This window comes from Argiope bruennichi, chromosome X2 (genome assembly GCF_947563725.1).
Source record: "Argiope bruennichi chromosome X2, qqArgBrue1.1, whole genome shotgun sequence".
Taxonomy (NCBI): domain Eukaryota; kingdom Metazoa; phylum Arthropoda; class Arachnida; order Araneae; family Araneidae; genus Argiope; species Argiope bruennichi.
In genome coordinates, this window is record NC_079163.1 from 89,164,515 (window position 1) to 89,177,855 (window position 13,341).

General features: G+C 28.5%; 1 protein-coding gene across 1 annotated transcript in view; it reads right to left on the reverse strand.

Moving 5' to 3' along the window:
• LOC129960955 (serine/threonine-protein kinase 32B-like) overlaps positions 1-13,341 on the reverse strand; it is a 108,552-nt gene that overhangs the window by 92,014 nt on the left and 3,197 nt on the right. The window contains exon 2 of the mRNA XM_056074732.1: positions 5,991-6,046. Within this exon, the coding sequence (XP_055930707.1) occupies positions 5,991-6,046 (56 nt within the window). The remainder of the gene's footprint in view (positions 1-5,990; positions 6,047-13,341) is intronic.

Below are 13,341 nucleotides of genomic sequence, written 5' to 3' on the forward strand. Positions count from 1 at the left end.
AAGAAATAAGTTTTTATTGTTCTTGCAATATCTATCAAAATACAAGATAATAATAGAATTAGAATTATTAGAAAAATAGAATTATTTCTTTGCATGTTCCCAAATATTTTGTTACTCAGCCTCTAGCAACATCAGCAGCGTCATGTAATCATATCATCACCGATTTAAAAATCAGAATATTAACAATAAATTATTTCATACGATAGTAAATAAAAGAATGCTTCGTTTTCTGTAACAAGATTTCGTTGCTTAAGGCAGTCAAAAAAAATGTTTCTAAGAATTTTAACAATTTAAGGCAAGGAATTTTTTCTGTTAAAATTAAGAAAAGTGACAGATTTTGACAGATGACAGACACCAGTGAAACCATTTGCTACTAAAATCATTTCCAAAAGTTAGAACATAATTTCAGAGGTTTGAAATGTCCAGTGAAGAATGCAGTATTATTTTATGTAGAACAGATGACTTAGATCATGCTATTCAAACCTAATAGTGATGTATATTGATTCAAAAAACTTTACAATTCAATATGTATTATAAAAAAGAAATTAAGTATAATTTTTTCAACCATTTTAGTGATTTATTTAGTGATTAAAATTTTTACAGATATTCACAAGTGTTCTAATTAATCAAATGTTCGAACATTAAATCCATCTCTGTCGAACAGATAATCTGATTAATCCATGAATAGCTCAGTTTATTTATGTAATTAAATGACTTAGTTTGCTTTGAAACTTGTTAGTTATGCCAATTCATCTAAAAAGTCATATACCGATTGAATTGTACATAATTTTCACTAATTTTCGTACCGAATTATGTCTGTGAATGACTAATTTCTGTTTTTAGCTTCAGTTTTGTAATTAAATGTACTATGAAAATTCTTGATGTTCTGATTCAGTTTCTAAGAAATCAACCGAAAGAGGATAAGCAAAACTCTTAGCCATCGCCCACTCTAGAAATTTTGCAAGATGTTATTGAAGGTTTCGAAATCATTTAAACTTGTTTTTAAATTCTGTGTCTCCATTGAAATAAATCATTTGCTTTATAAAAAATCAATCATTTAGAAGAAATAGATCATTAGTTCCTTTTCGCATTGAAATTATTTCTTTGGGTATTAGTAATCTAGGATGAAATTAACAGAGTGGGCGAAAAACGGGGCAACAAAAACTAAAAAAAAAATTTCTTGAACTCAGAAAAATATTTTTTGACTTCAAATCTTCAATCAAGAATTTAGTTAGAAGCAGAAGAGACTAATTTTGTCAAATTAATGACGCATGTTGAATGACATCTGCGTTAGACAGAACAAGCTCTTACTAATGACCTCTGCTTTAGATAGAACAAGCTCTTACTAATGACATCTCCGTTACATAGAAAAAGCACTTACTAATGACATCTGCGCCTAGTTTGGAAAAACATCTATTGAATTTGTGTTTGCTCTGATGTCGAAACATTCCTGCAGACTTCCTACACACTTCATTTTTCTATTTTCTTTACCATTCTGTGAGTTATAAACAGATATACTTTGCACCAGGTCCTCATAATACTCTAACTTTCTGGTGAAATCGGATTCGAATCTATTTTTCTCCATTCTGCAGGAGAGTACTTACTTTATATTACTTTTGAAAAATTTTCCCGAAAAGGAATACCAGATTCTCAAGTCATAAATACATTTCTTAGATGAATTTGATAAATTTAGAAGATTTATAGTTAATCAAAGATTTATTTGTTCCCTTTGCGTGTTCATATGTATGTATGAAAATTGGGAAAACATTCTTTGACAAAAATGGCGGAAAAGAAATTTTAAATGGAAAAAGTTCACGGTCCTTTTTGAAAAGTCTTGTAAAAGTACATAGTCTTTCAATACTAAAAAAAAAGATGAAATATCCGCATATTTTCTAAGTTTTCAACCCTGTTACGTCTGATTTATGCTCATTTTCTAAAAGTCTTGAAGAAAAGTATTCATACTGAAGTAGTAGCAGATAAATTTTTATTTACTCAGGTTCAAAATTAATGATATATTGCTGGCATTGTTGGCCGTAATAAATTTACCTTTATTAGGATCATCTTAATATTACTTTCTAATTAGTTAAAACACTTTTTATGAAATTTTCATTAATGATCAATATTTGTGTCATCTTTCGAATTAAAAATTTTCAAGGCAGCACATCTTTACAACACTTAGCTATCCTTCTAACGATATATAAATAAAAGATAAATGGTTTCTAGAACTTTTTCTTCTCATATTTCTATCTTTCATTAATTTTAACTTTCTTTTGTTATCACTAACAATATGAAGGAGAATATTTGTTCTTTGCAGGGTTTTTAAACGATTTTGATTTTGAGAAGTATAATGAAGTACATGTTTCCGGATAATGACCATTTGAAATCTCAAAAAGACTTTTGTACATTTATGAAGAGTATTATTATGATTATGGTGATTACTCCTTTAGAATTTAACTGTAATCTTTCTAGAGTTTTGCCGTTCAAATATCAAGTCTCCTCCGTCTAGCTTGTTGCGTGTTTGTGTTATTGCTCTCACTTACAAACAAACAGTTATAATTCCAATTTTTTCATATGTAGTGAGATTGAAAACGTAGAAATTCATGAAAATCTCTAGATAGATATCTTTAAATGTTAAGATACTTTAATTGCGTTCACTTGGAAGCAAAACGTAGGTGGAAAAGATGGGTTTCCGGCAAAATCTCTACCAAAAATCAACATCCATAAAAACCAATGCCACCCATGGTCCTAGCGAATATTTGCTTTGCGATAGGTTGTTTCAGGCCTATAAAACTCTCATAAAATGTCACCAGAGATGTATTGGGATAGTAACTAATTTAGGTGGTTAGGGAATTCAGAAGCGAAGAACAAGATTGATCAATAGGAGGTGGTAGGCTTTAAGAGATAGCGCTAGTTTACATTCAGGGGAAAATTCCAGAACTGGGTTTGAAAATCTTGCAGACTAGTTCACATTATTTATTGAAATCTTTCCTGGTGATATCTTTTAAGATAAATTCAACATCTTTTAGTCCAAACAATTTTGTGAATAAACTTAGTAAAAAGTGTTTTAAAAACTATACTCTTATTAATATAGTAAAAGGTAGAAATTTCTTTTTTTAATTAGTTTCTACGTTTTAACCTTCAATTTATTATTTATTGTTATGAATAGTAGATATTATGAAACCATATTAGATTTTCTTCAAAAGATTGCAATATTTTGTCTTTATTTCATCATATAATTTCCAATGTTTTCTCCCTTTGTAATTAAATGAAAGTGATTTGGTGAGCATTAATGGTATTTTTCAAGTCAAACAATATGATAGATGTCATTATTTTATGGCATACGCACAAAAAGAAAAAAACGGAAATTGGCGTTGAGAGAAAATATTGTTTCATTTACGTCATTACTAGATGCAACAATCGATTGAGCATGACGCGAGGGTAGTGGTCTTAAAGAGATTCATTTAGAACACTGGTTGGTAAAATGTACACTTCAGTGGAATTCAAGTCGATAGAATTCAAGGAAAATTTAAACGGTTTTCTTTGCATTAATGTGAGACATGTTTCCCTTTAATTCCACCTCTATTAACTTACATTTTTTACAGTTAATTTAGTTTTCCGCCATTGCGATACATAAATCATACGTGCATAAACATAACTCTTCATAAACATAAATTTTGAAGTCACTCTAAGCCTTTTTGCATTAATAAAATCTGACTAAAAATACAAATATTATACTATATGATTAGTTAAATAATATTTTAAAGCAGATAAATTATTCAGAATAGTATTAGCACAGAAACTTTTCGCTGAAAATCCTGAATATCGTAATAGTTAATAAATTCATATCATTCCAAAAACAAAGAAAGCAAAAAAGTAAGTGATTAAATAATGTGTTATTCCAAAAAATGTTGATTAATAAGAATAAATTTAAGGAAAACAGTTTTTAAAACACATTTTTATTAATATACTAAAAATTATGATTTTTTTTATTTTATTACTTTCTATTTTCGAGTCTTTAATAAATAATTCAGTATTATAAATATTTCTTATAGAAGCTCGGAATCATTTTCCCTCAAATTCATTATCAGCCCGTGTCACTCGTACGGAATTAATATTTAATTTAATTAATAGTTAACTAATAATTAAATTCTCTCAGTATTAAAATAGATCGTAGTCACCAGGGACACACAAGTGTACTGAATATGAAAACTCTATCAGAAGAAAAATGAAAAATCGATTGCAAAATTAAATCTTTACAAATATGACAAGAAGTTTAGTTCGAAAGTTTTAAAGAAATTTTAATTCTTTTTTTTCTAAATTAAAGCCTAATTCCAAAATATTTATTAATATAATTTCCAAATGACAAATGGCTAATGAAAAAGTAAACCGTTTGAGAAAACATCTTTTTTATAAATGAAATCTTGAAACTCCCGTTTAGAAATTGCATTATAGGGGAGACCATATGTGAACGGTTGTGCTTACGGTTAATTGTATTTGCAGAAGGAAGAATCGGAGGAAAGTGATGGAGGATTCAAGGTAATTCTTGATGGAGGATTCAAGGTAATTTGTATCAATCAGAGGGATTTGGCCAAGTAAGCTTGGCTTAATCTGCTCAGAAAGTAATCAGATAAAGAAATTACTCTCTTTTTCGGTGGCTAAAGAAAGAAAAAGAACTTGAAAACTTAACTTTTACTTAATCTGGCTTGTTTCGTGTTTATAAATACGCAACTTTGTAATAGATATTTCTTTCACTTTCTGCTGTACAAGAGTTTCGAATTTTTATATATTAATGATCTCTCTATACACTATTCAAAACACACTAATTTGATATTTTTCGGACTCAATTATAAACTAATCAATCAATTTAATAAAATTTGTATTAAATAAGAGTAGCATCGCCTGTTTGTAAATTTTGGAACAAATATTTATTATTTCAAGATTCTATATTATTTATCATAATCAAAAATTAAAATGTCTAAATTTTTAAAAAATCTAATTTGAAGTACACTAATAACAATGTATTTTTTATTTAATGATGTAGCTGGTTATCTATATACAGATACTTAATTTTTAATTTTCAGTTCTACGAATTGAAAAACACCTGCTGTCTCTCAACTGCATAAATGGAATAGCATTTAATAAACACACATAAATTATTAGATCATTCCTTACATACAATAATGAAACTTTTAAAATTAGTGCTGATGACATTTTGTTTAGATTATCAGCAAAAAATAATAATAACAAATAAGCCGAAAGAATATTAATCAAATTTAATTTTCAGCAGACTTCTTAAGATTTAATTTGACTTCAACATGATTAATGCAATAATAATTTCTCTTGATACTTGATTATCTTCATTTAAATATTATTGTTATTTTATTTTCATCAATTTATTTACTGTTTTTATGTTTTCAAGTTTTAAAATTTAACGTTTAAGTTCCTACTAATTTATTTTAAATTATCAGTTAGATATTTTTTTATATAGCTTTAATTTATTTCCATGACTCTAAACGTATGAAAATGTTTAATTTAAAATTATTAAAATAATAAATCTGCTTATATTTGCACTTTTCCATTAAAACTGATGAATTATTAAATATACATAAAACATCCAAGGCTGATCGTTATGCTGTATTGGATCACAAAATTTTAAGTACTTCCTTATAAAGATTCATAAATTATAAAAGTTGTTATAAGTTTTTAAAAATGAATGTTGCAAAATATAATTGTCACCATAGAGGATTTAAGTAAAAAATGGATAGTTATAGCTAAAATATTTAGTTATAGCTAAAATATCATAGTTATAGCTAAAATATTTACCAGCAACCGATAAAAATTAAAATATAAATATTATCCTCTGATAAGCAATTTCCCTTGCGCATTTTCAATATAAAAAAATAATTATAATAAAATAATTTTAAAAAATTACAGTCTTCTGAAAACTGTCAGAATCTTAAATCATAGTCATAAATCTTAATCATACTCACTTTTCCGAAACTCCCTTTTCCAATTGCCCGCAGAATCTGGAAATCATCGAGGGTAACTGGAAAAAAAAGAAAGTTTTTGTAGCTAATTAAGTATTGACAAGAATTTAAAGAAAAATTTCATTTTCGCATTCAAAATCTTAGATTAATAAAAGACACCACAGCTAAATGAGGTGATGTTGAAATATACTTTTAGATTAAGAAAATGGCAAACGTAGAACGCTATTAAAAACTGAATTAATAAGCATTTTATTAAATTTTCAGATCCGTTCATTTTTTAATCCTTCCTATAATTAAAGTTTTAGATAGTTGGGGCAAAATTTCATTAAAGCTTCATACCTTTATAAGTATGGATTAAATAATCTGCCAATTTAACATTACTTTTTGTTCTATGAAGAAAACACACACATGTATGTGTATGCAGTATTATCTACCTATAATCTATCAATTTATAATTTAATATCACTGATTTTTTATTCTCAATTATTTAATATTTTCACCAAATTATGTCATATATTTAAAGAGAATTATGAGTCAAAGACCTTGTCTTTTTTAATCTTCCCAGCTTTTATATTATTAGTCTCTTTAAGTATCGGAATCATAATCTTGAGGGATGAAAATGTTCACTATTATACAATAAAATATTAATTCCTGCTCTTTATTGTAATTAATCGTCTATATATGAATGGGTTAGGAAATATGATGTTGAACATGAACGCTTAATTCATCATAAAATAATTATTATGAATCATTCATTAATATGGCAACTCACCCTGTTACGTATTGTATGGAATGTATCTATGTTATACACAAACAACTAACCTAACAATTCACCGAGTCGCCACGAAAATTAGTGTAGTATGGTAAGCGTATTATACCCCCTATTATGACGTAGTTTATATGTCCATCACTCATGCAGAAGTACGAGTAGAGATAGCAATCATTCGCTATTATTGTACCAAAAGAGAAGGGAGAACCAGCCACCATACCTGCATATGAAATGTCCCTCTTTGGAATTACGTTACAATTATGCTGGATGTTTGTATTTACAGGGGATTCTAAAATCATGGGCCAAATTTTAAGCGTATGTAGGACAAATAGAAAAAAGACATTTTTTTAAATAGAAGGTATGGACGCAAACTTAAAGAGCAAAGAAATAAAGGGGGGGGGGACCCTTCGTTTTAGGTATAAGTTTGTTTTATTTTATGTTTTATTCTTGTTTCTATTTTACAATTTGCCAATGGGCATTACATTCTTTTTGTTTTGTTTTTTAAATTATTTAAGTTAGGCAAATAAAAGCGCATCAGTGCTTAAAAGACATTTTTAAATATGACGAAAAATCTAATGACGCAATCAGGACCATTAAATCAATCGAAAGACATCTTCAAACAGTTATTCAATAATAAATGCTACTTTTTATCTTTCTCTGTGTGTGTGCGTGTGCGTGTGCGTGTGCGTGTGTTTATGTGTGTGATGTTTTCTTCCCACAGACTCACAAAAAATACATACAAATCCACAAAATTCACAATAACTCTGTGTTGCATAGATAATATCACCACAGCCAAAGTTTAGTGTGTATTAGGATTGTAAAGCTTCGTGAAATGAAACACTTTTCGTTTTAAATATAAAGTTTTCTTTAATAGAATATCGATTACTAGTGTTGAGAACTAAAGGATGATCAAGTACATTAATTACCGTTAAATGGAATAGGATAATAGTCGGCATAATTTTGACTGTGCTCTGTTTAGTATTTGTATTGTACAATACCGGCAATACTGCTCAATGCTATCAACTTGAGTTGTCGCCAACTGTTTAGCAAAAATGAGTACAAATGCTGAATTAAAGTTTCCGAAAAGGCTGTATTATAAATTAAAATTTATGTTAATATGCTTGTTTCTACTCGACAAGGTGAATAAGTTGTCTCAACATTTGAAAAACAGCTGCATCTTGTAAAATCAAAAAATATGCGATATGTCTCAGATCTTGGCGGTTTTTATTCCACTTCATTATATTTAGCACGCCTACTAAAGTTCTTGGGTCAACCCTTTTAATAGAGAATATATGGCATCTTCTATTGTACAAAACGACCTTGATAGAAATCTTACATTGCTCTACAATAGGCAGGAGTACATTCAATGAAATGTGCTTGTCGCTTGGAGGAAAATAAAACCTGGAAATCTTACAACTGCCAGAATGGCAATCGGTCGCAATTCGTGACTAAAGAGCACGTATGTCTTCTTATCTGTAAATAAAGCTATTGTTATGAGTACAGCCAGAGGATAAAACTCATAACCCCCAATTTATAATTATTAGCCATGCCAAATATAATCTACTAGGACACTGTTTCACCGAACAAAACGTTATCCTTGGCAAAACAAAGAATATTTTTCTATACTGGTAATGTATTTTACTTAAAAGCTTTGTAGCATTGTAAAAAATAAAATCTGCTTTTACCAATTTTGATTTAATTTTCTGACAACAAAGCTTTTGAGAAAGAAAACATTAGCTCCATCAATGTCTATAAAACATCTTCTATGACAAAATATTTTTAAATTTCTGCAACTTGCAATGGCATTTGTTTCTATCACATTTGAAGTTTTTATTCTGGTTTCAAAATTTATAGCTACATACTTGAGTTGCCACACACTATTCCATTTCATTAGAAACAATTTAATCACAATTTAATTTGAAGTGGAACATCTTATATTAAATCCTTTGAAACTATTTCATGCTTGTTGATCAACGAAGAAGATATTCGTTTTTCATTAAATTGTCATTTTCTATTTCACTTTAAAGCGGCATGCTGTAAGGAATTCACCCCCTTTTCACATAATTCTGAAAATAGTCTTATTTTTCTTTTTTTAAATTAAGAAAATCAATATGTTGTGCATTTTTATCAAAATATGCAAGAATTACTTTCTAAAGACTTTCTTCACATTAAGCAGAAATGCTTAAAATGTTATTAATTAATTTATAGTTCTCCAAAGTAGATTTAATAAAAGTTTAATGATATTTCAATATACCCCATGAATAAATCTGCCATTTTATTTTAATCTTCAAAAACGACAACATGGGAAATAAACGTCCTTTAATAGCCTGTTTTTAAATTTTCGACCTTTTTAAGTGCCATTTAACAGTAAAACAGTTAGAAGGCTTTCGGGATTGAAAGACTTTTTTCACAGAAGCTGTTTTAATCAGAATAACAATAACAATCATCGTTCTCTCTTTTTCCCATTTTCAGATATTTCAGGAAAAGATCATTTCAGAGGTTTTCTGTTAGAAAAATACTTGATGAGACTGAATCCCAATAAGTGTCATTAATTAATCAAATTCTTTTATTTTAAAAAAATTTAAGACCTTGGGATTTTTAGCTGAAAAGCGTAAATTAGATCTTGGAAAATGATAAGAATTGTAGAACTTAATGCATACATAGCTGTAAATATTTTTACTACTTTGTCACCAATGTAAATTTTAGCTTCATTTACAAAAATAAAGAAATGTGGAAGTACTGAGGGTGTCTTTCAAAATTTTATTAGAATTCTGTAGCATGCAACCCGTTTTATATCAAGTAGGGATATAAAGATAAATATAAATACCTAAATTGAGTGGTACAGTTCATCAAAAAAATGCTCTAACACTTTTTATTGCTCACAGTCTACGTTAAAATGAAATAAAAAATGTCATATGATTTTGTAATGTGCCAAGTGCTTTAAAACCCATTTCCGTAAAAGATCGTCTTCATATTTTTTTTTATATTATCTTGAATTTTTTGAATGCCAGTCTTCATATATATATTTTTTTCCTATCATCTTGAAATTTTTCAATGCCAGTCTGCATTCTTTCTTCTGATAAAACAATTTCTCTCCATGAAATTTCTAAATTTTATGAACTTTGATGCAAAGTAAACGGAGATATATAATAAAAATTACAAGAGGTAATCTCAAAAAACACAAAAGCAAAAAAAAAAAAAAATGATAACTTTTATACCTCTTTCTTTGCTTTTACATTTCATAAGTCGATTCAATCATTTAGCATTGATCCTTTTAGCTGTTCTCAAAAGATACGCGCCACAGTTCGAAATATGAATCCAAATATACATATTTTTATTTTCATGAGCATTTAGGAGAAGAAAGCAAATTAAAAATATTTAATACTGACAAATACTCTTTATTTTCCTTTCTTTAGAGATAAATAATCCTTAGATTAATCCATTAGGAATGATCTCCTTTGTATTCAATTTATATATTTACGTAGGTTTTAATAGTTCGGACTTCAAAAATATCGTTCTTTATATATTTTATGCATTTAAAAAATATCAAATATACTGAAAGACTTTAATAAATTATATGAAATAATAAAAAACTTTTCATTAGGTTCCTTTTTAAAAGGAACTAAAAATTGATAACGATGATTGTTTTGAAAAACATTTTCATCAATGTAATATGATTTTAATACTGAAGTTATCCGCAAACAAAATTCAATATCAGGTATTTTTTTATGTGGAATTTGCATTCGATTACTTTTCAGAAGAAAGACTGGCAAATAAGTAAATTGACTAACATAGTTTAAAATCCCTATTTCCTTTTTAAAGACGACTTTACATTAAATCTAATGGTAGCATTTAATCTATTCATTTATTTATCGTTTTCGTTCATATTTTTATTCAATCATATTTTTAAAAATACATTTATTCATGCATTGCTGCATCAGCTTTCTGGAACTTTCTTTTTATTATTAGTATTTTATAAATAAAGAATTTCTCTAATCTGTAATATTTATTTGTTTCCACTCTTTCTGATCTTTTATTCTTAAAAACAATTTCGCTGAAAAGCAAGGAAACGAATCTATTTGTTGAATTTACTTGGTTCTTCTCTGTTCTTTTTTTTCTTTTTTGTACTTTTTATTTTTTGGAAAATAAATTAACATTTTAATACCCAGTTATTGGACTAAACCTTTTTACTTACTTAGAAATTAATCTTAATCTTTTAAGCCTTAGATATTCATTTAAATTTTATTTCAATTTTTGAGAGATTTTCCTTCCAACTAATACATATTTTAACTTATGATGACACCTCGAGAAGACCGAAAATGACGGTATTCGGTTTTTCTGTTGTTGCTTTTTCGATTGATATCAAAGTTTTTATGCGATGATTTTAAGAAATAATTTTACTAATTAATTGAAAATAAAATATTATTTTAAATTTGAAGGAATAAGAATATTTTTGTTTGTGTTATTGAACAGATTAAATAAATGCAAGAATTATTGTATTGAGATATGCTGAAAAAGCAGCAATCCTCATTTAACATTAAAATGTCTTATTTTCAATTGCTCATTGTTCCGTAATCATGTTTTTTTGTTGTTGTTGTTGTTGTTGTTGTTTTTGTTGTTGTTGTTTTTAAATGGGAAAAGTTTTATATGCATTTGAGCTAATTCAAATTTTAAAAATTAAATTTGCATTTCAACTTCACGCAATTTTTTAAAAAAATTGAGAATTAAGAAGTTTTTTATGCTTGAATCTGCAATTTGTATTAAATCGATTAAATACGAATTTAATATAAAAACAACCAATTGTTGCTGCAAAAATTTCATAAAAATTCTTAATTAAACAATTAATCACTTAATAAATTAGTTTTTATTAAAAACATATGCTTAAAATTTACGTTTTAGTAATTTTTTTATATAGCTTAGAAACATTTCTATAGATATAGATTACTCAGAATCCCCCCATCAGTAAAGGTACCTAGAAAGGGTGGGAAGAAAGTCGGGATGTTCTATATTTCACGCTGCCGACCAGACGTGTTTTCGATAAGTTCCGGACAAACACCGGCGTCATACGAAGGACTTTTGCTTGCAAACAACTTTCATAATCGACATAGGGCTCTATGGAATTGGAAAAGCTCGCTACATGCGATGCATAGTAATAAAGTCTAGACTGCAAGATTCATAATGGTAATGCTATTAGCTCGGCAGTTGGTCTTCATAACTGACCAAATGCGTATTGATCCCACAGCGGGGGTTCTTTGGCTCTTATAAGAACACATTTTGTCTTACTGTTTGTACTTTACTTGGAGAATTTGGGGAGCAATTTTTTACAGCTGTCCTGCGTGAAGTGTATGTTGAATTTACTCTCTGTATATATTTTTCATTTAAAAAATGCTTGCTAAATCATTGCATGGTTTTTAATTATTGCTTCGAAATTTGATTCTTCCAAAATTATTTTCAAAATATTGTATTCAGTAAATTTTTTAAGCAAAATATGGGATTTTTTTTTATTTGCTTTTAAAATAATTTTATTATTGCATTTGTATTTTAACTCTGAACTGTATATCAATAGTATTTTTATTATTTTGAGCATATGGGAACATTTAAACTCATGAACAGAAAAAAAAATTCAGCATATTAGGGTATTTAACTGCTTTTTAAATACTATCTTACTAACATTGGATGCAATTTTCATAACTTGCTACTCTTTAAAATTAATAATTTTGATAAAAAAATAACTTAAGAGTGTGGTCTCCACTAAATTGCCTGGCATACTTTCTAATAAATGTGTTATCCTGCTCTTGCCCTTAATATAAAGAATTATACATGGATCGCGAGCAAGGCCGGGAATGCCACGAGTGCTCAAATTTTACATTTCAAAATTCCAGATGTGAGTGTTTTGAGCTTTGTAATGTAATGAAAAGCATGCCTTCTGGATATTTTTTTTCTTCCAACAGATTGGAACCAAACTTTGATATAAAACTGTACTTTTAGTAACAAATTTCATTTATCTAAACTAGTACACTTTTCCCTTATCGCTTTTGCATGCAAGCGAATGTACAGTCGGGTAGACGGTCAATTCGTAAATGGGTTTGGTTGAAAATTTGTTGTATAAATCTATAATTCAACTGATAAAACTGCGTACTCAGTGTTTGCATTCTAGTTTATTACGTCTTTCAGTTCATTTATACTCTGAGGGAAACCACCCGGGGGACACCTCGAAAAGAGGATGAGATGCTTCTGGTATGGTGGTTGAATCTCGCCACCCTGGAGGGTACAAAAAAAGGTGGGGGGTTGGCTCCTCCCATCGATAACGGGAAGAAGGATTGTACCGTGGCCGGTGATGGCCCTTAGGACTCAACCACAGTTTCCGCCAGCGTTGCTATTGCGGCGGTCCGGTCATTCAATATTATTTATCCGTGTGCCTTAGGGCGGGTCGGGGGTCGAGAGAGATATATAACTTATACTCTGAGGGACAAACATGACAGACAAATTTCCTGCGAGTGAATTTTGTTCAAAATTTAACAGAAATCTACTGATTTATATAAAGACACATACCAAATTTCATCCCTCTAGTTTAAAAAGTCTTGA